This window comes from Microcebus murinus, chromosome 25 (assembly GCF_040939455.1).
Source record: "Microcebus murinus isolate Inina chromosome 25, M.murinus_Inina_mat1.0, whole genome shotgun sequence".
Taxonomy (NCBI): domain Eukaryota; kingdom Metazoa; phylum Chordata; class Mammalia; order Primates; family Cheirogaleidae; genus Microcebus; species Microcebus murinus.
The window spans coordinates 23,146,660-23,174,369 of NC_134128.1; the positions used below are offsets into that span (position 1 = coordinate 23,146,660).

The 27,710-nt window shown below is 43.9% G+C and overlaps 1 protein-coding gene across 2 annotated transcripts in view; it reads right to left on the bottom strand.

Moving 5' to 3' along the window:
• Positions 1–5,922: 5,922 nt before the first annotated feature.
• The window catches only part of NET1 (neuroepithelial cell transforming 1), a 36,276-nt gene continuing 14,488 nt past the window's right edge, over positions 5,923–27,710 (bottom strand). The window contains exons 1-10 of one of the 2 annotated variants that reach the window (XM_020284112.2): positions 18,167–18,384; positions 13,146–13,253; positions 12,529–12,696; positions 11,716–11,778; positions 11,310–11,406; positions 11,125–11,201; positions 10,166–10,423; positions 9,533–9,703; positions 8,447–8,633; positions 5,923–7,792 (exon numbers count right to left, since the gene is read on the bottom strand). In XM_020284112.2, coding sequence (XP_020139701.1) covers positions 7,386–7,792; positions 8,447–8,633; positions 9,533–9,703; positions 10,166–10,423; positions 11,125–11,201; positions 11,310–11,406; positions 11,716–11,778; positions 12,529–12,696; positions 13,146–13,253; positions 18,167–18,259 — 1,629 coding nt within the window. In that variant the 5' untranslated portion in view covers positions 18,260–18,384 and the 3' untranslated portion in view covers positions 5,923–7,385. Of the gene's footprint in view, positions 7,793–8,446; positions 8,634–9,532; positions 9,704–10,165; positions 10,424–11,124; positions 11,202–11,309; positions 11,407–11,715; positions 11,779–12,528; positions 12,697–13,145; positions 13,254–18,166; positions 18,385–27,710 lie in introns of those variants that run through there. The other variant, XM_012741253.3, reaches the window with a different exon arrangement.

The window sequence follows — 27,710 nt, forward strand, 5'->3', positions numbered from 1 at the left end:
GCAGGCCCGCCCTGCAGGGGAGCAGGTAGGCTGCTTTGGGTTTGCAGCTGCATCTGCGGCCGTGAGAAAGGCAGGTCCTCGCGCCTTTGACGCGCAGTCTATGCGTCTGCTCCACGCTCGCCGCCCTGGAGCCTGAGTTCAAGGGGGCCGGGACGCGCTACCAATCCAGTCCCCGTCCCTGCCCGTGCATGGCGACGCACTTAGCACGCGCTTTCTGGCCTGATGGAAAACGGAGGACACTGGGCCCCTCTCTGTGGGAGCCGCCCTGGGGGCCCCAGCCCTCCCTCCCTCCCCTGGCGGCTCTGGAGCGCGGGGGCGGGGAGCTGAGCTCACACCTGGAACGCGCCCAGGACGGAGAGGACCTGCCCGAGTCTGCCCAGGGTGGGGGCAGGCTGGCAGAGGGGAGTGCTGTCGGTAATGTCGCTTTTGCAGCCCTGCAGCATGTTCCAGGCGTGGAGGGGCCGGGCGCCAGCGCCCAGTCACGTCCCACTAACTGACGGTGGAGGTCTGAACTGGGAGAGCAGGGCCTGCAGGAGAGAGAAAGGCACTGGCCCAGGTTAGGGTTAGGTTAGGGGCCAGGGTCAGGTTTAGGGATAGGGTCAGGGTCAGGGGTAGGGCCAGGTCAGGTTTAGGGATAGGGTCAGGGTCAGGGGTAGGGCCAGGTCAGGTTTAGGGATAGGGTCAGGGTCAGGGTCGGGTTTAGGGATAGGGTCAGGGTCAGGGGTAGGGCCAGGGTCAGGTTTAGGGATAGGGTCAGGGTCAGGGTCAGGGTCGGGTTTAGGGATAGGGTCAGGGTCAGGGGTAGGGCCAGGTTCAGGGTCAGGGTTAGGTTTAGGGCCAGGTCAGGGTTAGGGATAGGGTCAGGGTCAGGTTTAGGGTTAGGGTTAGGGTTAGGGATAGGGTCAGGGTCAGGGTTAGGTTTATGGCCAGGTCAAGTTTAGGGATAGGGCCAGGGTCAGGTTTGAGTTAGGGGCAGGGTTAGGGTTAGAGTCAGCATCAGGGTCAGGGATAGGGTCAGGGTCAGGGTCAGGGTCAGGGTTAGAGTCAGCTCAAGGTCAGGGTAGTTAGCATCTTGCTTACCTCTCGCTAGGGGGTGAGGACTGTGTGGCCTGCCTCCCTCTCTACCACCAGGCAGGTGGAGAGAGGGAGACACAAGGACAAGGGGATCCTGCCCCTGGGTGGCGGACCTGGTTGGCTGGATGTACCCTCGTGACGCTCAGAGTGGAGTGGAGTTGGTCCGGGAGGGTGAAGCTCAGGCCTCGCCCAGACTAGGGTGCTGCTGCTGGGACTGTGATGTAGGAAGCTGCCGGTCCCTGCTGCCCTAAAGGGGCGTGTCCAGTGGACCTCCGCCCGGCCCCCGACCCGCCTGGGTTGGACCTGAGGCTCCCGATCCCCTGGGCAGAGAATTCCCGGAGCAGCGGTGGTATGAGAGTGAGGGGCTGCAGCCCAGACCCCCAGCAAGACAGGCCTGAGTCACTTTGCTAGGCCTTTAAATTCAGTGTCTGCCTGTGGAATTGGTATCTTGTTATTCTAGCTTCGAGCCGTGGGGACGTGGCTTGAAGGCAGTCTGGGTAATTTCTTTTATTAAAAATTGACTTATTATTATTATTTTTTTAAGAGCAACTTTATGTTCACAGCGAAACTGAGTGGAAGGTACAGAGCGGCCCCACATGCCCCCTGTCCCCACACGCACGGCCTCCCCTGCTACCCGCACCCCCACCCCAGACGGTGCCTTTGTTACAGTGGGTGAACCTGCTTTGTGACGTCCATTCCCCGGGCCGGGCAAACGCATGGTGACATGTGTCTACAGGGTCACACAGGGTCACACAGGGTCATCCCACTGCCTTAGACATCCTCCCTCCCCAGCCCCTCCGCCCACTGATCTTTTTTACTGCCTCCGGAGCTTTGCCTCTTCCTGAGTGTCACGTAGTGGGAACCCTACAGCAGGGGCCTTCTGGGCAAGCGCCAAGGAACGAGATTGCTGGGCCGTACGCTAAGAGCACGTTTAGTTCTGCAAGAGAACCGTCCTCCAGTTTGCATTTCCACCAGCGAGGGATGCTCCTCATCCTCCCCGGCATCTGATGTTGTCCGTGTCTGGAATTTGACATCCCTTCTTTTCTTTTTCTCATTGTTCATTTAATTAATTTTTAGGTTTGGCATTCTAACGGGTGTGTAGTGGTTATCTCGTTTCAATTTGCAATTCCCCGGTAACACAGGATGTGGGACATATTTTCATCTGCTTCTTTACCATCTATAGATCTGCTTTCGTGAGGTGTCCGTTCATGTTTTGTTATGTTTTTTTTTTTTTTTTTTTTTTTTTTTTGAGACAGAGTCTCACTCTGTTGCCCAAACTAGAGTGAGTGCCGTGGTGTCAGCCTAGCTCACAGCAACCTCAGACTCCTGGGCTCAAGCGATCCTCCTGCCTCAGCCTCCCGAGTAGATGGGACTACATGCATGCGCCACCATGCCTGGCTCATTTTTTCTATATATTTTTTTTAGTTGTCCAGTTAATTTCTTTCTATTTTTAGTAGAGAAGGGGTCTCGCTCTTGCTCAGGCTGGTTTAGAACTCCTGACCTCCCGCCTCGGCCTCCCAGAGTGCTAGGATTACAGGCGTGAGCCACCACGCCCGGCCTGGTCACGTTTTTGTTTTTTTTTTTTTTGCCTATTTTTTAATTGGGTGATTTGTTTTCTTACCGTTGAGTTTTGAGAGTTCTTTGTGCGTTTTGGATAACAGTCCTCTGTCAGGTGTGTCTTTTGCAAATATCTTCTCCTAGTCTGCACCTCGTCTTCTCATTCTCTTGAGGCAATATCTTTCTTATGCTTTCCTGAATTTTCCAAATTTTCCGTGGTGAAAATGTGTGACCTTAAGCCTAGAAAAAACGATTTTTAGTGCTCTAACATTTTTCTGAACTGACTGATGTTTGCTTTAGAAAGATCACCGGGCTGCTAGGGGGAGGATGGGCCGCCACACAGGTGCATGTAATCTCAGCTGGGCCACAGACCAGCTGTGTGATCTCGTCACTTGCTGTTTGTGTAGCTCAGGTTCTCAGCTGGTGGGATGGGGGTCATCAGACACGGCGATCTACACAGGTTTGCAGGTCTCACCTGACAGGTCCGTCCCTGCTTGTCCTGCTCTGTCCAGGAGGAAAACAAAACCCTTCCACCCGCCCCCCACCCCTGCAGCCACTGTTGAGAAACCTGGATTCTATGGGAGATTATCCGATTCCTCCGACTCCAGCTCATTTTGCCTTAGCTGTTTACGCCACAGCGCAAACATTACCAAATACTGCAACACTGTCGCCCTTCGCGGGTGACAGTCCCATAGCTGGCAATCTGGAAAACTCTCAGGGTCGGGTTGACGGGGCTGCTGTCCTGGGGACCTGGGGACTTCCCTCGTGCGTCCTCATCGCCTCAGCACACGTGGCTTGTGGTGTCCGCATCCGTGAGGCAGAGACGCAGGTGCAGGCAAGGGAGGCGAGAATGGAGGGAGAGGGACGCAGGGAGGAGAGGAGGAGGCCCAGAATCCAGGCCAGCCTAACACGACTGCCAAGTGGTACGGGGAGGGCATCGGTTGTGAAATTCAAGCAAAAGGTCTCAGTTTCTGTGTGAGATGGTAGGTAGCAAATGCAGCCGTGTTTAAATAAACATTCTGCCTTTCTTTTGAAAAGCAAAGGCTGGGGTTTGGAGGGGGGTTATTAAGGGGTTTGAGGAGCTGGAAGCTGGACGAATACAGGAGACCTGGAGTTGTGTAAGTTCTGGTTTTCTCTTTAGAGACAGGGTCTCGCTCTGTGGCCCAGGCTGGAGTGCAGTGTTGTGATCACAGCTCACTGCCACCGCAACCTCCTGGGCTCAGGCGATGCTTTGGCCTCAGCCTGCTGAGCAGCTGGGACTGCAGGTGCATGACATCATCCCTGGCTATTTTTAAAAGAATTGTTAATGTAGCTATGGATTTAACATATTTCATGGGATTCCATCCATTGTTATTTTCCTAACTGATGCTCTGACGGTCTCAAGCGCTTTTAAATCAACATCCTCATTCATCGTGAGACTCCTGTGCACCTAGCTACCCGACAGTGTCATTTTGTGCTTAGGACAGGCGCTTGGTTTAATGCAGGTCCACTGCCAGCCATCTCACGAGCGGCCGGCCCACCTTTTGGGAAACAGAGGACGACATTTCTAGAGCCAACAAGGCTGGGAAAGGGGTAGCATTTTTAAGCCAGGACTGTGTGAAGTCAAATTGAAAATCCTTTACAGAAAAGCATACTTGACACTTTTATATCATCCCGATGAAAGTCATATTCAGAACAGTCGAAAGTATCATAAGTGACTTAGAAGACAGACCAGCCAGAAGTGTGGAAGATGGTATCAGCGCATGGTTTGGGGCCCATCCCTGAGCCTCTCAGATCGTGTGGATGTGTATGCACACGGTTTCCCGGGGAGACGATCCACAGCTTTGATTAGTCCCAAATCCTCGTGCTCTGACTAGTTTAAGGACCACTGGACTCTCGCAACCACCCCGAGGTCTCACTCTTGCAGTCTGTTCTGGGCACTGCTCAGACATACAGAAGGAACCAAAACCCTCCTGGACCCAGTTCTATTCTTCTGCTGATCGAGGGGGGCTGCAAGGCCATTCCTCTCGTGGGAACTAGATTCCACGGACAAAGGGCGTTACTCTTCCGCGGGTGTCCTCTAGGAATTAAAAAAAAAAAAAAGCCCAAGTTTGTAGGCTCAAGGTACCATGTTTTGAATTCCTCAGACTTCTAAACGTAACAGACCGCACTCAACCGGCCAGTGTCACCTCTAGGGACAGGGCGCAGTTGCGGAGGAGGAGTGCACTGAAGACAGACTACAAAGAGGCCACTGAGGTCTTCCCACCCCTCAGTCCTCAAGATTTACAGATGGGGACTTTAGGCATTTTTCTGATGCTTGTAAGATTAATTACTAACACCGTAGCCATGTATATGTGAGATGAGCATTGCGCTGGACCTGCATATTCAGGAAAGCCTGAAAGAAAGTGGACCCAGGTGGCACGGAAGCCGCAGAACACCTGCCGGGTCAGCTATGTCTTAAGCGACACCAGGGAGACGGGAGACGTAAGCCGGAGACTCGGACCTGTGTGCACGTCCAGACGAGAGGTGGGGCCCTGAGGGAGACGCCCTTCTGGGCTGGGACCGCCCGGTGCAGATCCGGACTCAGCGAAATGGAGCACGGGGCCGGGCTCCAGGGTGAGGCTGTTACTTTTACTGTTTTAGCACCCTGGGGATCCCGGCGCCCAGACAAGCTTTGAGAACTACTGGGCTAGACCAGAGATGCTATTTCTGAAGAAATATCCAGTTTCTTCTGGGTCTTGCTCTCCCTTGAGGGAACAAAAGGAAGATACAGTCTCAAATAAAACATCATTCCATTGATGACACCTGAGCTACCACTTGCTTCTGTAACTTCAGAAGCTGGTCGAGGTGGATCCTGGAAGGAGTGATATCCCATAAACACCTCTAGAAATCGTCAGCTGTCTCGCCTGCTGGTGCTGCAGATCGCAATCGCTGGTGTTAACGTACACTTGTCGATTTGAATTTCCAAAGTTACAGCCCGAGACACCTAAATTAAAACCTGAAATTAGTCAAATCGGTCAGGATGCTTTGCTAGTGGCTTTACTATCATCTCCAGAAAGTGCCCAGATGTTCGGTTGTCTTCAATATAATTGCTATTTCTGACTGTTACAGGGTTCTCAGAAGGTTTCACGAGACTCCCAACACTTGACCCAACTGAACCTCTCTCTGACTCATCAGTGACATTCAAAGGTGTAAGTATGTACGATCCCAACAAACTTTTGTGAGGCTTGCTGCTCCCTCCTTCGCCACGCTGACGTATTCCAGCAAATGCCCCCAAAACATCCACCAGGCAAGAAACCTTCAGGGTGATCATGTGTGTGTTTTTTTTTTTTTAATTATATCCATTCATTTATACAGAGAAATCATTTAGATCGAACTATTTACAGTCTTTTTTCCAATTTTCACTTCCACTGGCCAAATGTATTTCACACGAGGGCTGCCATTGACCCGGCCATCACACTGTACATCCGCCACCACACGGGGCCTTCACACCCCCCCTGCTTTAGAGGTTATGATCCCATTTTAACAGAACGTTTGACAAACACAGTCTTTTCTCCAACTTATGAATAAATCCACCAAAACTGACTTTACATATGGTCAAACGTTCAACACACTTGTTTCCAGCTCATCGTCTGCTGGCACTGCAAACCCAGGCAAGCCGTCTCCATCCCCTCGAGCCTTCCACAACGTACTACACACCCTCAAGTAGAGCTTCCCCTCCGCCACGCTCTGGCACAACCAGACATTTTTACTTTAAGACAGAACTACGCTCTTTCCCCCCCCTTTTTTTTTTTTAAACTTACTACCAATCGCCTTCCCTCTTGCTTTTCAGACAACAATGAAACTTTCAACAAGATCCGTGAAGTGGCTTTCTCCCAGTAGTCCTGAAACATGCTGGGTCATTTCATGTGTCTTCACCACCCTGAAATCCTATACTTTAAAAACTGCAATTTTCTTAATTGGCTCAAACACAGTATGGCTTGATTTCACTTGGTAAAGTTCATATGATTTAAAAAAAAAAAATATATATATATATACACACACACACACACATACACACATTTTTAATCAGGAAGAAAAATAAAGGCATGCCAGTTTGAAATGGCATCAAAGTAAAAAAAAATAAAAGCAAATACTAAAAACTACTTTACAATAAAAAAAATTAAATAATTGGCAGGTTATAAATGAAAAAATGAGGAATGTGCAGTGAAAAACTAATATAAGGCATTCCAGTTGATAAAATGAAAAACCTATTAAGTTTTATGGTTTGTTTTCCAAGTAAGTTATGTTTCAGTGTAAATTTTGAAATACTCCAAATCTACATTCCACGTGGACTTTAGATACAATGTAAAAATTTCAAATTTCACATGCAAGGTTTATCAACGAAACACTGGTAGAATTCCAGTATTTGCAAAATTCTAAGTTTTGGTGAATACTGTAAATATAACACAATTGGTTGGTAACTGGAGGCGTCACGAATCCAGAATTAGGAGAAAACCCATTTCATAAACATCTCATCCGATTAAAAATACTAGCCTTGCATGTTCTAAAAAATCAGAGAAAACATATTAAAAAAAAAGGACTGCAATTTAACAATCTGTATATCTTTAGCTGCCATCAAAAAAAAAAAAAAAGACAGAGGAAAGAAAAAGGGCGAAAACCAATGGAAACGTTACAACTGGTGGTGGAGAGCAACCCTACGGACGCTCGCATCACGAGAGAAACAAAACTGTACACATTTATAAATAAACAGTCCTGGCCACACTCGGCTTCCTCTACACCACAGTCTCTTTCCGCTTGCCGCTCGACTGGGCTTTGCCGCGGGCTCTGTGGAAGCCGGGCCGCGTGTGGTGCGCCTTCTCGCTCCTGGCGTCTTCTGCCGCCTGCCCGCCGGGGCCGCACTCTGGAACGTTCTCGTCCACTTCTGCCTGAGTAACGCCGGAGACGGCGGACACCCTCCTGTGGGCTCCGAGGTTCCCGGCGCAAGGGCTGTTCTCCTCGCGCTCCTCGTGGAGCTCGGGCAGGCCCTGCAGCTCGGGCGGGCCGGCCGCGGGCTGGAACGGCGCGATGGCGGCTCGGATACAGTTGAACCACTGCTGCTTGTGGAACACGTCGTTGGCTTGCAGAGTGTGAGACTGGCCCGGAGAGGGGTCTTGGAAGCGAACTCTAAAGATATTTTTAGCTGGGGGGGGGGAATTGGAAAAATGAAATCATACTTAAAAATGTTTATTCTAGAGAACGTGTTCTCACAATCTTAACATGGGCGCTAGTCTGAACGTCGTAGCACGCACGGCAATTAGGTGGATGCGTTAAATAAGCACCGAGTCTTAGATACGCCTGCTGGTGCTAGAGCCACAAAGCACCTGACGACCCAGTGAGTGTGCAACGAGTACAGGACGACAGAACCGTTTCATCTTTAGAATCCTTTTTTTTTTTTTGAGACAGAGTCTCACTCTGTTGCCTGGGCTAGAGTGAGTGCTGTGGCATCAGCCTAGCTCACAGCAACCTCCAACTCCTGGGCTCAAGCAATCCTCCTGCCTCAGCCTCCCGAGTAGCTGGGACTACAGGCATGTGCCACCATGCCCGGCTAATTTTTTCTATGTATTTTTAGTTGTCCAATTAATTTCTTTCTATTTTTAGTAGAGACGGAGTCTCGATCTTGCTCAGGCTGGTCTTGAACTCCTAACCTTGAGTGATCCTCCCACCTCGGCCTCCCAGTGCTAGGATTACAGGCGTGAGCTACCGCGCCCGGCCTAGAATTTTTAAAGGCTAAAATCAAATTCATTTAGATTCTGAGCCTGTACTTATTTAACTTATTTTAAAGGTCATATCTTACCTTTGTCTGAGTTGCTGAAAGCCCCCCGGAAGGACCCTCCCATTCGCACATCTCCATCCTGCAGGTCTTCCAAGACCAGCTCTTGGACGGGGATGGGCTGCCGGTACACCTGGTAGGAGTGCCGCTCATTCCGAGTGACGGGCCGGGTCAGAACCAAGATGTCTTGAAACAGGAAAATGTAAAGTTTCTGGAGAAATGGGAACAAATGCCTTCTAAATATGGAACTTCATGATTTTAAGTGGCTGACATACATTGTTGAAATAGTTGATTGGACTATTAGTTTTATCAGATTTATTTTCTAAGATCTCCCTCACAAATGACCTCAAAGAGTGATTTCAAGGCTGTACATGTTTCATCTGGAAGATTTTTCTATCTTCAGACTACATAAAACTTTTTGTTTTTATTGGCATGTAAAATCAGATTAAGCAACAGTTAAGTAACACTGTGCATCATGAAGACCTACCAAGAGCAGCATGACCTGAAACAGCAGCACCATATACCACAGTTCTCTAACAAAGTAGGGACTTAAAAATGCAAGCTGGTAAAATACTAATGGTTCCATTTTGTTCCACACGAAATTAATAGTTTAAATAAAGAACTATGCCTCATGAGGGAAATCAGAGATGCCAGATTTTAACTTTTTCTTAAAAAAAAAAAAAAAAAAAGAAAAAAACCCCAACTTATAAATTGGGCTTTTGAAAAGCCAACAAAAATACCATTCCATGATTGTATTTAGTTCTAACAGGTACCTTTGTAAATTAGCGTTTTTTAAAATAAATTTGCTTTCATTCAATCTGCTTCAGAAATTTGTTGAATAGTGCTGAAAACTATTTCTATAAACTACTCAAAAACTTTTTGAAGGATTTACTTTTTTATTAAACGTTATGGAACTTATGGTATACTTAGAAAGGAACTCCAGACAATAAGTTGTTTATGCTTCAAAACTAAATGATTCTCCACCAAGACAGCCTTCCTGCACTACCTCACGCATTTGCTCTTTCGAACCCGCTCCGTAATTTACACGCGAAGACTAAACCGGGCGGGAAGGGGAAGCGCGGCCGCCCCCCGTGGCGTGGGGGCACGTACGTGTCCGCTTTTGTTCTTCAGCTCCCCGTGGCACAGCAAGACCTTGCTCGCTTCAATTCTAGGGTCCCTCTGCTTTTCGTCCAGATACTCCAGCTTGTCGATGTAGTACTGGCACTCGGATTCGCCTTTCTTCAAGTTGATGTCAGAGAGGACTCCTTGTATTATCAATACCTAAAAATTACCAAAAGTTTGACGGAGCAACTTCAGTATTCAGTATGCTAACACATCCTGTTTCCCCACGAGACAAAAATGTCACGAGACAGAAGAATTTCAAAGCTTGAAGGGAATCTAGAAGTCTGTAAATTCAGCCAGCCCCTTCATTTTACAGATGATCAAACAGTCCCAGCCAAACTGGGTGGCTGGTCCAAAGTCACATGGCTACCTAGTGAAGAGACCAGATTAGAATCGAGCCCCCTGACTGAGACACAAATATAAAATGTGTTAGGCACGTCACATGGACATCTCCTTACTGCTTAGTGCACAGTGAACTAACGTCCCTGTACTTGAAACAACAGAATACTTCACTATGCTGATTCAATACATGTAAGATTGGAGAGTATCACTTTCTAACTTTCTAAGGCAACCTAATGCATAAACTTGGAAAACAAAAGGATCCCTGAGGGGACTACTTACAGCGTCCTCTAGAAGCTGGACGTCAGGGTGGTCTTTGGGAGTATGTCTAAGAATTTCCTTCAATAGTAAAGGGTATTTGACTAGGCGGCTTCGAGGGATATCTAGGAAGCTCCAAAGATCTAGTTTTCGACTGAAGGGAGACTCGAGACATCGCTGGAGGAAGTCCTGGACTCTTGGATCCTGTTTCTTTTGGTCAAGCAGAGCTTTGGCTGCCAGCTGGTTGCTGCAGTACCCTTTGTAGGCGTTCAAGCCTGGTAGCTGAGGAGCAATCAAAGACAGACGATGAGTTCCTGTTACGACTGAGTGCGTCAACAAGCCTGTGCACGTGAACACAAAATGTACAGCTATGCTTGAGCATTTTAACAAGCTGTGGACATTGTCCTGCAGATAATTATAGAAGCAAGCTAGTATTCTAGGCAAACATCAGAATGCTCTTCAAATTTTCCTAAGTTGGCTAAATCCAACGGAAGCCTCGTGGCTTCTATCTGCCTGACCTCAGAGAGGCCTGCAGTGCGCGTTCCCAGGACACCTGAGCGTCCTCTGCCACGCTGATCCCCAGCCCCGAGGCCGCCTATGTCTGGGCCAGTCCCCGCTGATCGTAAACGCAGGGCCTGCCTTTCGTCAGCGCGTCCCCAGCGCCCACGCCTCAAACAGTGCCCAGCACCCGGCGGGCGCTTACATGTCGAGTGGAAGAATGCAATGGATAATTAACAGCACATAATGTGCGAATTCTGTCCAAGCAAGAACACATTTGTAAACAGATTTGTAATACAAATGAAACTGCAACATTAATGAAGTTTATTTTTTTAAACAGACTGTAGCTTTACTTATTATCACTGTGAATTTAGTTTTAATGCCTTGTCTGTTTGTAGAGTCCAGTTATGAGATCACATAAATCTGATATTCATCAGCAATTGCTACAAGGCACATCTGTAAGAAACTATCAACTCGCCACATACCCAGTTTACCAGAATGTGACCGATCTGCTCCACTGTCCCGTCAGGCTTGGTTGCTTCTCCTATTCTTGCCAACAAATCTGAAGTGTAAAAACACAGAAAGATCTGTAATAGGTTTAAGTTTAGATTTAAAATTAATTGTGCTACTGCTGTTCAGATACTAATGAAAATTCAGTAGCATAACTAACCTTCATGCAGAGGTATGTACGAGTCCAGATCACCAAATATGTGTGTGAGTTCTTCTTCTGACATGATTGACAACTTTAACATGGGGTCATGGTAGGCCTGTCAGAGGGTAGAAATGTGCAGAGATCAGACATGAGAGATCTATATTTGGGTACAATCAGGACTAATTATACAGAAGCCAGTGTGGATTCTGTTTGCTACACATAAAGAAATCAAAGTGTGTGCCAATCCCCAAATAGACTCTTACTAATACTCATAGGTGAAGAGATGTGTCCAGACCTCATCTAAAAAATGTATTCACCAGAAGATGTTTTCTACTTTTTTACTTCTAATTTTAAGAAAATTATCCTTCAGAATCTGTGGAATGTAATTTTTAAAAACTAGGGCACATGACAAAAAGTTACTGACCTTTCTTGCAAGCTTGAGATCTTCAATTAAATCTTGCTCCCCTCGGGACATTTCATATATTGCCTAAAAAACATCCCAGCAAAAATTCAGGTCATTCCTTCGAGAAAGAAAAACTATATACAATGGATATTTTTACATTATTTAACTGATATTTTGAACAGTATTTTTTTTTTTTTTGAGACAGAGTCTCACTTTATTGCCCAGGCTAGAGTGAGTGCCATGGCGTCAGTCTAGCTCACAGCAACCTCAAACTCCTGGCTCAAGCAATCCTCCTGCCTCAGCCTCCCAAGTAGCTGGGACTACAGGCATTCACCACCATGCCCGGCTAATTTTTTGTATATATATATTAGTTGGCCAATTAATTTCTTTCTATTTATAGTAGAGACGGGGTCTCGCTCTTGCTCAGGCTGGTTTCGAACTCCTGACCTCAAGCAATCCGCCCGCCTCGGCCTCCCAGAGAGCTAGGATTACAGGTGTGAGCCACCGCGCCTGGCCTTGAACAGTATTTTTTAAAGTGACTCAGTCTGAAAACTGTAACTCAGAATGGAATCTCAAAATAAGAGGCTGCTGGATGTTTTAACAGTTTTACCCCATCAGAGTTAACCTGACGACCAGCACCCATACAAAGTGTCATTGGCCACTTTGAATTATGTCATGTGTTAAAGATTGTTGTTCCAACACACAAAAAAATGCAAGTTAATTTTGCCATAGACACTATTAGCCTGTTCTTCTGGCAAAACACGTGTTTAAAAAACAGGGATCCTTTTTCAGTGCAGGCCAACAAACAGGGTCCGGGCACGGATGCCGGCGTACCTCCTGACGCTTGATCTCCCTGGTGGTCAGCGACTCCTTGGTGCTGACGTCCAGCATCTCGGACCACAGCACGCTGCTCCTTCTTTTGGCAGGCGTCGGCGCTGCCGACCTGCTGAATGGCTTCTGGGCAGAGGCTGGGGATCTGTGGTCGCCACGAAGCGTAAATGACTTAAAAAAAACAAAACAAAACAAAAAAAACCCAAGGTGAACAAAAGAGAATGTAAGATTTGGAGCAAACAGTAAATTATTTTCTTTTTCTTTTTTTTAAAGCAGAGAAAGACAAATGAAGAATAAAATTCTGAGAATTTTCAACATGGAAAATCATTTATACAAGTTCCAACCTGTCATTCTAAAATATTTATCAGCCAAAACTACTTTTCGTGAATAAGAACTAGCCAAGACTACTCCAGTGATATAAGATGCAAATTAATATAACGAGGTTATGCAAACATTGTTTTGGTAACAATATTCCTTTCTAGCATATTACAGAAAGAAAACTTATATTTAAGTGTAACGGTGCAAACTTGTCTGTACAGCTCAGAAAAAAACAAATTGCAGGCTTCTATAAAAAGTACCCTGACTCTCTCTCTCACACCTCCCCCCCCCTTTTTTTTTACCTGTATTGTTTGACCAAACCGTCTGACCGCTCCATTTCTTACAGGAGAGATTAAGTTTGCCAAGGACGTGACCCGAGCTAGAGGTCGGACTCTTTTATTGCTTGGCTCCTACAAAAACAAAACCAGATTACACTATGTATTCAGGTACAATGATTTCATACAAGCTTGGACAAAGTTAAGCCCTTTCACAAAACAATTTTTGTATCTTTATAAAATACATAAACACAAAACTCTCAAAATGAATGTTGTTGTTCTTTGTTAAAACAGTAAGAACACTACAAGTAGCAGTAACTTGCAAAATAAATGATGTAAGAAAGGCCAGTCAAATCTTCGAATACCACTTTGAGAACATATTACCATTAAAAGAAAAACTAAAATTAAAGCAAAGAAATTACATCCTAAAATTCGACAGAACTTTTTACAGTTTAATGGGGTGAATAACTTTTTTAAAAGCCTTATAACTATGAAAAATTTCAAATAAATGAAAGCAGAGGATAGCATAACAGATCCCATGTATCTCTCATTCAGCTTCAACATTTCTACTACAATTTGCTTCATTTCTGGCCCTACTTAAGTACTTTAAAGCAAATCCCAGACATTATGTAATTTCATTCTTAACTACTTCAGTTAGAGAATAACCTTTAAACAAACATGTCTGACAATGGACTGGGTCAAAAAGTGGTGAAGTCAAGGCAGGGGAGGGGTTAAAAGAGCTCCCAGGGACTGGAGTCAGACTGACTGGATGCAAATCCTGGCTCTACCACTTGCTAGGGCACACCAAGCGCCTCAGTTTCCTCATCTGTAAAATGGGGCTAATAACAGCACTTCTCTTATGAAGCTGTGAAGATTAAATGAGTAAGCAGAGCTCAGATAGTGCTTGGCACATATTAAGTTTTAGCTATTACTAGCATTCTTTTTTAGGTATCCACTTACTACATAAACACTGGGATTCATAAATAATTGGATCCTCTTTCATACATTAATTTATTAACTTAGAGGAAAAATATACACAAATTCAGAAACAGTAATAATATTGCAAATATATCACTATTATTCAAGGATCTAAGAACTTTATAAAAATTGCATTATTCTCATTTTATTGCTAGGAAAATGGAGGCATACCATTAGGTGACTCAAACAGTTATTCAAAGAAAGAATGCCAGATCACAAAATAGGTAGGTCTATTCTTTATAATATCTATGGACCATAACTACTTGTACTTGGTGCCTCTGATAATTCTGGCATACTCAACAAAAACAATTTGTTGAGAATTCCAGACATATACTTTAAAACTGTATTTTCACTTCAAAATAAAAATTATTTAAAAACAACAGAAGAAATATTATTTCTAAAAATTCTTTGACATGACTAAAGTCATGTAAAAAGGAGGGGTAAGGAAACTGAGTAAAAAGAATCCCTTCAGATAATTTAATAATGAACTGGCACAAAAAGTTAAAACTACCTGGAAAGAAATTTAAGTGATCTGACTATCCAAAGGAGCAATCAGACTTATTAAAACCCCTAAATGAATACATACATATCAGAAAGGAATGTGAACTACTGAAGAGACTTTGTAGGTAATCAAAGAGAATTCAGAACTTTGAAGGCCTTAAGAGGTGGAGTTATAGGCCGACCCCACCCCCTGAATAATCACCTCCAAAGCAATACTTTGAATACAAAGCCACGAACATGCAAAGGTTCAATTAACCGAAAAAGAAACTCTGGCGATCTGTGGTGACACAGCACACGTCATGCATGTATGTGGCTGAGGACGTACAGACGGCGCCTGGCGCACATCTGCGCGGACTGAGTGACACTCGCGTGTGCGGGGCCGGCACACGCATTCCTTTCCACTTAGTAAAGGCGGCACAAAGGGGCTCCTGTTGGACTGGAGCTAGAATTACCTCACAAAGTAAGACGCGCCAACCTTAACCACAAACAAAGCAGTTGTCAGAAAGTTCTGCTCTGCTCTTTGGAAACAGAGGTTAACTCCTCTTCCTTGTTTCAAGCGTAACAAATGTGACTTCCCAGTAAATCGCAAAATGGCTAATTTCAATTTAAAGGTCTTGAGAAAGGTGCTCCTCCCAGTGAATAAGGAAGGAAAAGTTAGTCTAGCTGGGAGGAAAGGAATTTTTGATGTCTATTTTATTACATAAAATCACGAGTGATAAAAAAACTCTTATCTTTATAGGATCAGTGACTGTACAATTTCTTATTTCCTGGTAACTCAAAATTGTGTGATATTTAAAATAAAAACTACAGAATTTTGATAATTGAATGTAAATCTATCTAAAGCACATTTCCGAAATTAACATGGACTTTATGTCATTTCTTGAGGGTGTATATTATGACGAGCAGTATTTGGTGGTTAAATATGTTCCACAGTCCTTAAAAAACCCAACTATAAATATCAATGCAATATATAAAAAAAAATCTATTAGAAACATGAAAAAAAAAAAACAAAACCCAACTATGATCTCACTTCTCAACAAAAGATACGCTACTCTTCAGAGTTTACCATGTCTAAAATGTCTTGGGCAGAAGCATGGTGCTAAATCAGGAAATAAGGGTGGGGGAGGGACAGGAGGTGGACACATTTGCACTTTTTGCACATGCCTCGGGACTCAGTAACTTTTCTGCCTTAAGCACAGAACATATATAGGAAGATTATTCGGCAGATACAACTTTTAGCATATTTTAAAAGTATGAACAATTTAAATATAAAGCCTTGAAAAGTGTGATTATGAAATGTAAAGGTATGGCTTGCTACTAATGTCAGTATACATACACTATTTGAAAAAAATATATCATACAGAAAGAAGACTTTTGTGAAACAGTGATACGGATTAGGCATTCTTGGGCCACCTAAAAGACTGGGACAACAATTTGTCTCTTTTGGAATACAGGTTAGGATTTGGCCCCTGGGAGCTGCAACCAAAAGTAGTTTTCTTTGGAGGTCTAGATGAACCATTTTAATAATCCTGGTTTGGCTACTAAGTACCTAAACATTTGCATCCTCACAAAACGTGTTTCTAAGACAGTATTTTTAGAGAACTGGTAGTACACGCACATTCTCTGTAGAGAGGATACAGTATTTGGAGGCAATGAAGAAAAAGCGGAGTAGGAATATACTTATTTTACCTACCAAAAAGTAAGTCTGAGATATACAATGGTTTTGTTGTTATTGTTTTTTTTGTCTTGGTATCCGGGAAACATGTTAGGCAAGTACAATAAGTTTAAAGGACAGATAAGGATATTGGAACTATACTCCTTCTTCTAAAGACAATCTGAAAATCTAGGTGAATAAACAGAATACCAACAAGTTTTACAGGCTCAAGGAACTTTCTGCCCTAGGCAAGCCTTCACCAAGTCTAAAGTTCACCTGGAGGGAAAAAAAAAACCCCAACACCCTCTTAACATAAGTTTATGTTTATTTAGGTTAATTTTTAATCAGACTGTCTAGTTTAGCCAAGCAGTCATGTGCACTATAAGAAATCTGCCCTCTGACCAGGCTTTTAATTATTACATTTTTATGCTCCCCTTGCAGTCATATTTTATGCCTCAAAATGTCTTTTGGATAACTATATAAGTAGAAAATTGTTAAGATTAATATAAAGTCTTTTATTAGGCCATACCTTACACATAAATGCAAGGACATGGAAAAATCCTGTTGAGAATCTAGCTTTTTGTATAAAGGATTTTTCTTCTAATGATGCCATTTAGAGGACATATTTTAGGAGGGGGATCTCTTGTACAGCAAATCAAATCAAGACACTTAAAAAAAACCAGTACATGTATGGGTTTATTCGTTTTGAGTTACGAGACAAATAATCTCTCCTCGGCAAGAACTTAAAAATAAGAAGAATGTAAACAGAAAGTTAATCTTAAAAAGAAAAGATAAAAAATAAGTTATGATCACACACGGGACTTTGTCCCTTTTTAGAAATATTCAAACTATTTAAGGCTGTGTTGCTAGTTCTAAAACCCCAAAGAGAGTTTGTCTTTAGCTTTAGGACTAAAGTATGCTAGAAACATGGCCCAGTATCTGATACTAAACAAAGACCAGTTCTCGCTGGTCCGAAAGACGGTCAGTTTCAGGATTTACACTAATGGCCATGGAGGAACTGCTCTACCAAGAGGAAATGCCTATACGACTCCAAGAAAACAGAGGCATGTAAACAAAGACCAAAAGCAAACAAGCCCCGAACCGAAGCCAAGCCACACCAAGTAACAGTGTGGGCCTCCTAAAGACGGCAGCTGCCAAAAGGTGCGTCTGTCTGACGGACGGCTTTGTTGGGCCACACAGCAAACGGTGCTTGTTTAAAACGTGTAACCAGATAAGCAAAACCGTCGCCGCGACCAAGAGGCAGTTAAACACGGGAAGGCTGTTGCTATCGCAAGAGCGATAGCGCGGTAGGTGCCCACGGCACACGCACCGCCGCGGTATGATGCAGCGCAAGTAGAGTTCCACACGGCGTTAAATCAACTGTGGAGATTACATAAAAATGGCATAAAAATAATTTATTCTGACAAATGTTCATGAAGACTTAAAAAAAAAAAAAAAAGACTTCAGACAATTAAAGCAAGGAGGGCGGAACTTAAATCATGGCTGGCCGGTTTAAATGTTCCAACATTCCCCTTTCTTTCCGAAGGAAAAAGCGGCACACCGCGAACCTGCCGGACGTGCGCGGGGCCGGACGGCACCTTGCGGGGACGCGTTCGCCGGCGTGAACTTTAAGGAAGGCGCTCGTAAGTGTCCTCCCCTGCACCGGCGCCGTCCCTAGTCCAGGCGCCACACACCGAGTTAAAAGCCCGTGCGCGCAGCGAGAGTGGCGCCGCGGCTCCACCCCACCCGAGGAGCGGGTACACCTGAGACCTTTCCTCTTCTCGTGCAGCAGCCGTGCGCCCTCGCCTCTGCCACGTGCAAGCCAGGCTCGGACCGCAGCCCTTACACGCACGTCAGGCTTGCACGCCGCACCGCGGCCGGGCTGCCCACAACCCCGCCGGCCCCGCGGTCTCACCTCCTGCTCGCGGAACGACTGGTTGCTGGCGTCCAGCACGCGGATCGTCCTCTTGATGGGCAGGAGGCCGCCCACCTCGTCGTGCGCCACCATGCTGCCCGCGCCCGCGTCCCCGGCCCGCACCCGTCAGCTGCGCACGCGGGCGCCGCGCAGCAACTCGGGCTCGTCCCCCGCCGGGCCCCGCCGCGCGCCCATGCCCCGCCGCCGCCGCGCCGCGTCTGCCCGCCGCCCGCAGCGCGCGCCGGCCCCAGGGCGCGGGGGCGGGGCCAGGGCGCGCGGGGGCGGGGCCGGCCGGCGGGGGCGGGGCCGGCGCGCACGTGACCGCAGCCGACCCGCAGCTGGGCGCACCTGGGCGTCTCCGCTTTGGCTGCGCCACAGAAAGCGCTTTATGGAAAGGTTTGGGGGGGGAGCCCGGTGAGTGCAAGGCAGAAACTTCTCTTCCTGATTTAATGACAAACTGCTAAGTTATCTACTCTAGTGCTTAGGCCCAGGGAGACCTATACAACTCTACTGCCTGGTGAGGAAGGTAGTGTGGACAACTCCAAGTAAGAAGATAGGAATTCGGGGTTAAATAACTGTGTACATTAAAGAAAAACCCTAATTATACAGGCAACTTGCTTTTATTTTACAGAAATACAAGCATCTTCACAGCTGTAAAATTATCAAGAGTCTTTATAAAATGGTTCCCACCATTTTTTCTGAAGACGAGCAGGGTAAATGCAGTCGGTGCACTTCAGTTTCACTGTTACTGAAGTCAGCCCCCCATCAGGCTGTGGGTAAAGTATAATTGGGCTTCTTCAGATTTTAAAGTTTGGTGCTTCTTAGACTTACAGGCAGATATTTTTCTGTGTTAAAAACTTGGTATCTGTGTATTAGATAACACAAATACATAAAAGGTGATTTCTGTTCTTAAAATGCATGACATTTTTAGGTTCTTCTCTAAATTGAATTAGCTGATCTTGATATAGTCCTAAGAGGGTCAGAAGACCTACTGTAAAAGCCCTGCATTTTACAGGTGAAGAAATGAGGCTTACAGAGGTGAAGGGACCTGCCTGAAGCCATGCCCAGTGACAGTCTCCAGATTCCTCATCTAAATCCTTTCATTTCTGCTGCTTTGGTAGGCTTGCCATGATGCAGTTTTTTTTCTTTTCTTTTTTAAAACACAAAGTGCTGTATTATATTCTGAATGGTAAAATTTTTTAACTGTATAGTACTATTATGTGACATTCATAACTTACAGAAACATTTCTGTTCTTAGGATTTATTGGAATCAGAGAAATCTATATAAAAGGAAGTATATAGTATAATCACTTGGGTGATTAAAGAAAAAGGTTTCATATCTGTTCCTAAAGTGCTAACAGCCCACTGTGTAAAAGCAGATCACATGAAGAGATGCTTGATACAAGACAGCTTTTGCAAATTCCAAAATAAGTCGTGTAGCTAGGACTTCGAATGGTCTTCCAAGGTCAGACATGGCTGGGAAAGAGGACGCTGCGGAAGAGGCTTTGTCGATGGGGTCTTGAATGCCCCGTATATTTCATAGGTTTGAGCAAGAGGAAAATGCGAAGAGGATGAAGAAGTGAACCCACACTGTGAGTCAGGGTTGTGGGTAAAGACAGAGCAGATGGCTTTATTAAGCCGGTGAGAGAGATAACAACCAGAGCTATGTTGTTGTAATAGATACATGTGGTTGGTGTTTAAGGCGGTTGAATGAATTGCAAAAATCATAATCAGGTGTCAAGAACTTTCCCTAAGGTTGGGGGCAGTGGCAAAGGAATAGGATATATGCAAGAAGTCAAAGATGCCTAAGATTTTTTAAGAGAGTGTGTGTGTGTGTGTGGGGGGGTAATTGTTAGTGCAAATAAAGAAATAAGAGGAATGAGTTTTGAAAAAAATTCTAAGTTTCTTTTTAGATATACCTAGTCTGAGGTGGTAGAAGAGCATGCAAATGAAAATATTCAGCTAGTAGCTGGAAATGTTGGACAAGGCCTTGGGTAAGAGGCTGAAGGGTAGATTTAGACTGAAGAGTCAGATACACAGAGGTCAGAACTGAAGCTTGGGATTAGATGCAATGCCTGGGAGAGAAAATCTAGACAAAAAGAATACCAGTCCAAGGATCTAACTTTGGAGGAATGCCAAGAGAAAGAGAATTTTGTCAGAAGGGAAAAAACAAGGAAAGAAGCCAAGGGATGAAAAAAATGTTAATTTCAGCAAAGAGGTCAAGGAGGGTAAGAAAAGATTCATGGATTTAGTGATTACAAGTTTAATGAGGGTCTCAAGAGCGTGCTAGTTCAGTGGAGTAAAGACAGACATAGATTATAGGGGTTGAAGAGTGAATAGAGGAGAAATAGTGGCCACAGACAATTTACAAAGACAACTAATCTATAAGAAATAATTGACTAAGGTTTCAAGGACAGTACTACTTCTCCCAGGAAGGACCACAGCTGTCTTTCTGCAGCCACCAGCGAACAAATGCATGTTTGGTTAGCACTCAGAGCATCTTGAGTCTTGTCGAAATGGCCCATAAAACCAGGGGGCTGAACTGGGCTTCTGAGGTCACTACCCAGTCCTCCTCAGTTTTCTTGGGAGGCAACTGAAAGATGGTGGTGAAAAAATAGGAAATTTAAGGTCTTACTTGGTGACAGAGCTTATACGCATGTTATCTTACTTAAGCAACTCTATGAAGTACATATTATTGTCACCATCTTAAAGATGGAGGAAACTGGACTTAGAGAAAGTTTAAGAAACTTGTCTAAAGGAGCCTGATCAATCAGTGGCTGGACAGGGACTTGAATCTGGTCTGCTCAGCTGCCATCAAAACACACCTTCCAGGCCAGGCGCGGTGGCTCACGCCTGTAATCCTAGCTCTCTGGGAGGCCGAGGCGGGCGGATTGCTCAAGGTCAGGAGTTCAAAACCAGCCTGAGCAAGAGTGAGACCTCGTCTCTACTATAAACAGAAAGAAATTAATTGGCCAACTAATATATATAGAAAAAATTAGCTGGGCATGGTGGTGCATGCCTGTAGTCCCAGCTACTCGGGAGGCTGAGGCAGCAGAATCGCTTGAGCCCAGGAGTTTGAGGTTGCTGTGAGCTAGGCTGACGCCATGGCACTCACTCTAGCCTGGGTAACAAAGTGAGACTCTGTCTCAAAAACAAAAAAAACACACCTTCCAGATAAGACAACACATGTAAAACAATACATGTGCTCTTGTACATACTAAATGCTTTGTCAGTGTTAGTAATAGAGTTAAGTTTAAAACCTAAGTCCCTGAGTCTCGGGTGTTCACGAAATAATTGCCAACATTTTATAGAAAAGGAACCATTAAAAAAGTTTAAAGATAAGCTGCTTTAAAGTCTTGTTATAACAAGGCATAGGATAGGTAAAACGATTATAAAATAGTTCCAGTTGTTTAAGTTTAGAAGAGATCCTATTTCAATAGATGGGAGTACTTTATTATGTTATTTATAGCAATTATTTATATAATACAACTATCTACAAATAGTATAACTGAGGCACAGAGTGGTTAAATGTCTTGTTTGTGTAGAATATCTAGAATTTATAGACTTAAAAACTCGACTGAGTTATCTAAAAACAATAATGCAACTTTGTAAAAGGCATCTAAGTTTTTGATAAAATTACTGGTTTCGAAACACCAGATTAAGTTACAGCATCTGTTCTGCTTGTAAGAACCCTTTAACCCTGTCTGTCCTAAAATATGAATTAGGTAAAGAGAAAGTTTATACTGTTTCCTTCCTTTTTGTATAGAAAAGGCACTGTCAGGTTACTTACCTTTTCTCCCCTTTTAAATGTGAAAAAATGTTTGGAATTTAGTGATAAATTAGAGCAATCATTACTTTTTTTTGGTCTAGGTATTGTTTTTATTTACTGTTACCTGGAATGGTAACAAGCTGTTGGAAATTAGGCTAGGAAAGTCATTATTACCGACAAAAAGAAAAATATTCTCTGCTGCCCTCTACATGGGGTATTGTGAAATGCAACTGTCAACCTGTTTTTTTCAACTTTGTATTGATGTTTGTAGGGATATTACAGATGACCAGCTACACATTTTTTAATCTGTAGAAAAATATGGATCACAGTAAAATTTGTATCTTCAGCCCTTATAAAGCCTTTATATTTTATGTTACTAAACATATATTTAAAAAATCATACAAATATATGAAAAAGATGGCATAGTTCAGAAGATATATGTTAAGGACTTTTTCTAAATATTAATATGAGAAAACTATGTTCCATTTTAAAGCTCTACAGTTCAAGATTACAAACCTATACTACTAATATGTATCTCACTAAAGACAGGTTAAAAATAAAATTTAAAATCTTACGAAAAAAGGAAGCATTGATTGAAAAATAGAACTTTTAAGAAACCAGAGTTTCAAAATGTCCAGTAATAAGTTAAAGACAAGTGAACTAGATGAGTATGAAAGAAATTAGTAATGAAGTTATATGTGGATTTCAGATTTGAAAAATCATTGGTTTAAAAATATGAATGTCTCCAAGCTTTACTAAGAATTTGACTTGAGAAAAGATCATCAATTTAGATCAATTAAATACTATTAGTGTATTAGTATAAACAAAATAGTCTGACAGGCTAAGAAGTTTGGTATTATCAAAACAATGGTTCTTTTATGCAATGACAGTACAAACTGCAAATAAAATGGGGTAACAGTACCGTCAGTGGTGACTTTACTTTTATCTCACACTTAACAGGATAACAGGTAATTTCTAGTACAGAAGATCACACATGCTTCTGTAACAGGATGGTAAGTGGGATTCCTCCCACTTTCCCTGACCTTCAACTACGGCCCCAAACTGAAGACAATGTCACTGTGCCCAGTGCCCAGCCTCCTGTTCTCTCAGCTCACCTTGACTCTAGCCATTGCCACATAGGCCAGATCAACAGCCACACACCAAATGCAACCGGGTGTGTTGGTCCGTTCCAGTAGACTGTACACCTTGCACAAGAGCTGAGGTTACAACTACCATGTAAGTTTACAGTGCTCCACTGTCATTTACCACAGTCCCACAGTCTCGCAGCCTCCTGCCTCAGCTGCACTGCATTTATCTCCTGCCTTCCGCCCTGGGCTTCTTGGATGCTGTTGTGTGGCATTTGGACATGTGTAGCCCGGAAGTGTGAGGGACAGACACCCCAAGGGCCACTGTTGACCTGTGGAACACAGGAGCTGGAGGATAAAAGCTCCCCTCTGTAATTCCTCCAGAAGACAATTCTGCAATGTATCTTAAGGCAGCACTGCCTTAAGGCTTTCTGAGACCCCCCCCTCTACAGTAAAGGCTGGGTGTGGTACCTTGCACCCCCCAGCACTGAGGCACGGCACTGGGCAGGACTCTTCATCTTTTGGAGGGAGCATCTGCGCTATCTGGGAGTTCTGCTCTGACGCTTTAGAGTAGGGCCCGGAGCAGAAGTCTCTGTGGCAGGTCCAGGCTGTGGTGTGAGCCGCCCGGCAGCGCAGGCCATGTGCCTAGCACATCCGATCAGGGTCGAGGTATTTGTGGGAGACAAGGATGCTGTGTGGCGTCCCTGGCGAGGCCAGGAAGAGAGCTGCAGTGCAGCCTCAGGGTTCTGGAGCGAGGCTGTGCCTTCCACGGTAGAAAAGGACTTGCTGATTGAAAAGCAGCTCCTGGTGTGGAACGGGCCCAGTCAGAGTGAGGCTCTGGCCACGGGGACACTGTGTGACTCTGCAGTCAGCTTTACTATTATGTTGGTTTGCTCAGTAAAAAGGTAATTAAATCTTTGACAGAAAAAAAGAGCAACTAGCATAGAAAAACAAAAACCCCAACCAAACAACCCCCTCCAAGCCCCCTCAAATAAAAAACTCCACAGATAAAATCTATAACAAAACGAAGAGAAAAAGTTTTCCCTCAAGCCTCAAAACATGAGCAGAGTGACAAACCGGACAGTGATGAGACCCACATGGCAATGGCATTTATGCACCGAGAGGCAGGAGGAAGGCCGCTGGACTTCCTCACGGCCCTGAGAAGAGGACAGCCTCCTCAACTTCCAGTGGAGCCTCAGCCGCACGCCTGTCTGGGGCAGCAGCCTCGCCTGGCAAGGGCTCTGAGCATCGATGCTCAGGCTGAGGGCGAGGACAATGCCACGCAAAGAGGTGCTGCAGCAGTCTGGACCACACGCTCTCTCAAAACTAACACTGCCCTGGGAAAAACTGCTAGGTGTAGAATCCAGGGCAACAGAGCAAAGAGAACAGGGCTACGGAAGCAAAGACAAGAAAAATTCCAGGTTAAAGAGAGAGGGAGCAGAAGAGAAACATCTTAGAAAGTATGAGATCGTACTTCAAAGGTCACCTAGTGAACCCAACAGAAGAGGGCGCTGTAGAGTGATGCAGCTGGAAAGGCCATCCTGGCCCACTCCTCTCCTCCAACACACAGGGAAAGTCACTGCACTTAGTGAACAACAAAGAATCACGAATCTCACTTAAAACTCTTATAAGAAAACAGAATGTGGAGTACAATAACATCTGTATAGCATAAAGTAAATTAAGAAAACTATAGAAGCAATGAAAGAACATAAAACTCAGGAATTAAGTGACTGGAGAAAGGAAGATATGAAATGAAAGGTGACAGAACTAAGGAAAGAACTAAATATAAAAATTATTTCAGAACGAAAAATACAATGACTAATGCATAAGAGAAAAAGAAGGATGGCTTTAGAGAAAGTGATACATAGAAAAGATTAAAAGAAGATCCAACATAATATAAAGGGTACAGAAGGGAAACAATACCAGAAACTATAATTCAAGAAAAAATGTTCCCAAAACAAAACATGACCCGAAACTACATACTATGACTTTTCAACAGAGACACTTTACGCCTAAAAACAATGGACTAAAATAATTAATACACACAAGGAAAGCAAACGTGAGCCATGGGTTTCACACACATCCAACTAACCTACAGGTATTAAAGTTGCAAACAAACAACTGTGAACGTGAACTTGCAAGTATTCAGGGAACACCATGAACGAGGCCCGAGAACCTACTTGGCTGCAGAGCAGGGAGGGGTCAGCCAGCTTTTTCTGCGAAGGGCCAGAGAGTCAATATTTCAGGCTTTACAATCCTGTGGTCCCTGTTGCAAGTGCTCAGTGCTGCTGCTGCAGTGTTCGTGAATGCAGCCGTGAACGATATAGAAACATGAGTGGGCCAGATACTGCCTGTGGCCCATGGGCTGCTGAAAGCCGTGCTGGAGAATGAGCTTCAGAAAACCAAAACAACTAGAAAGGACTCAACGTAGGACTGGTGCTGAGCATTAAATATGTAGAACTTAGACTTAATGGCTATCGGGGTATTGTCACTGGTAATGGCTAAATGCTCTGACTTGTAGTTACAGCAAAACTATTCTTGAAAATGGGGGAGCATGGTAAGCGTACATGAAGAGTAAAATAAGCTCACTTAGTGCCTTAAATGTGTTAACCAAGAGTCAAGAGATACAACTTTGAGTCAGGGGAGAAGGAGGGGAGGGATAAGTGCTAGTTAACTAAAATAATGCCCATAGGAAGGAATCAATTTACAATAGCCAAAAAGAGGAAGTTAAAGACATTATGTTAATATAAAGCTATCAGTATAAAGATAATCCTTAGGACAAAAACACAAACCTTCCTAAAAATCAAAAGATAAGCAAAGTGAAAAACCACACACACAAACAAAACATAATGAAAGAGACTATGCTATGGTTTATCCAAGAAAGTGGGATTATATGCTGTATCTATATATGCTATATTTAAAAATATATACACAATTGCTTATATATTTTTAAAGTGGAAGGATAAACAATAAAATTAAAAGGAACAGATTTCATCTGAAAGAAAGAATAGGGTAGAAGAGCCATCCATGCATAGGAATAAGAGATTTTGTAGAATTGACTTTGAAATTCTACATAATTTTAAGATAAAACTACATTTAAAAAGTAGTAATTCTTAAAAATTGAAAAACAAATGAGTTGTTGGCATCATTACAAAAAAGGAACTGGTCTAATAACTTAAAAATAGTAATTTGACTGTACATCCCTAGTATACTATAACCTATAGATAAAAAAAAAGTTGAAAAATACAAGGAAACATAAACTGATTTTAATAACTGTATCATCTATAGTAATGCAAACTATTGTCTTTGAACCATGGGATAAATCGGATGAGTAATTAGGTTAGTGTTCCCGAGAACCTGGATTTTTGGTGTGGTTGAAAGAGCTCTAGATGGTAAGACTGACAAGATTAAGTAAAAATGCTGTAGATTTGAATTTTATATTTCAATATAAATCCATATCTTATTTTATTAAATTTATATTTATTTCCTAGCTCTGTCCATTAAAAAGGCCTACCAACAATGACTAACCCAGGAGAATGAAGTGTTCCTAATGTTCAGATTTCAGCCTCTACCATTTTCTAAAGAAACCAGGCTCCCTTCAGAAATGACTGATTCCAGGAATGGAGCAGAAAAAAACATACAAGCGAGCCTGAAATAACTTGTCATCCTGGAAGGCACAGAGGCTACTCATCCCCTAGATACGAGGTGAGGTCATGTCAAAAGGACACAGGAACCATCCTGAAGCAGCATTCGATAGCCAAAGATGGATAGGTTAAGCATCAGTGAGAATAAGAACTGAAATGAATCAAAGCAAAACAAATGTATTTATTTATATCCATGAGTTCATAATATTAAAAAGAAAAAAAATCATTGGTTACTTTTAGAGAATGCTAATGAATGAAACTAATTATTTTGAAAACTGACGAAGCTGAAAAGATCAAGCGTTCGTCCTGCCTTTATTATAAATCAGTACCTCAGAGTGACCAAAGGGCTGACAAGGGGACCGTTCTCTTTACAGAGTGTTCGCGTTAATAAACACAGGACTGATGAAGGCACGTCATCACTCCGTAACCTCCAAGGAAACAAGTGATCCCAAGAAGACATTATGTACTTTCTGAGGAAGTACATGGCCTAAAACAAAATGGGTCAGGCCTCTAGATCTAACTACCAACTTACCAAAAATATATGGACTAGAGGAACATAGTAATCGTGGGGGTGCAATCATAAATATTCAGGCTGTGAAAAGCTCTACAGGAAAATCCTGTATCACACGGTTTCTTCAGTAACAAAAATTGCAAGGAAACAAAAGAGCTAGAGGGGCCAGGTGCGGTGGCTCACGCCAGTAATCCTAGCACTCTGGGAGGCCGAGGTGGGCGGATCCCTCGAGTTCGAAACCAGCCTGAGCGAGAGCGAGACCCCACTTCTGCTAAAAATAGAAAGAAATTAATTGGCCAACTAAAAATATATATACAAAAAATTAGCTGGGCGTGGTGGCGGATGCCTGTAGTCCCAGCTACTTGGGAGGCTGAGGCAGTGGGATCGCTTGAACCCAGGAGTTTGAGGCTGCTGTGAGCTAGGCTGATGCCATAGCACTCACTCTAGCCTGGGCACAAAGTGAAACTCTGTCTCAAAAAAAAAAAAAAAAAAAAAGAAAGAAAAAAGAGGTAGAGGGGAAACCTGTAGATTAAAA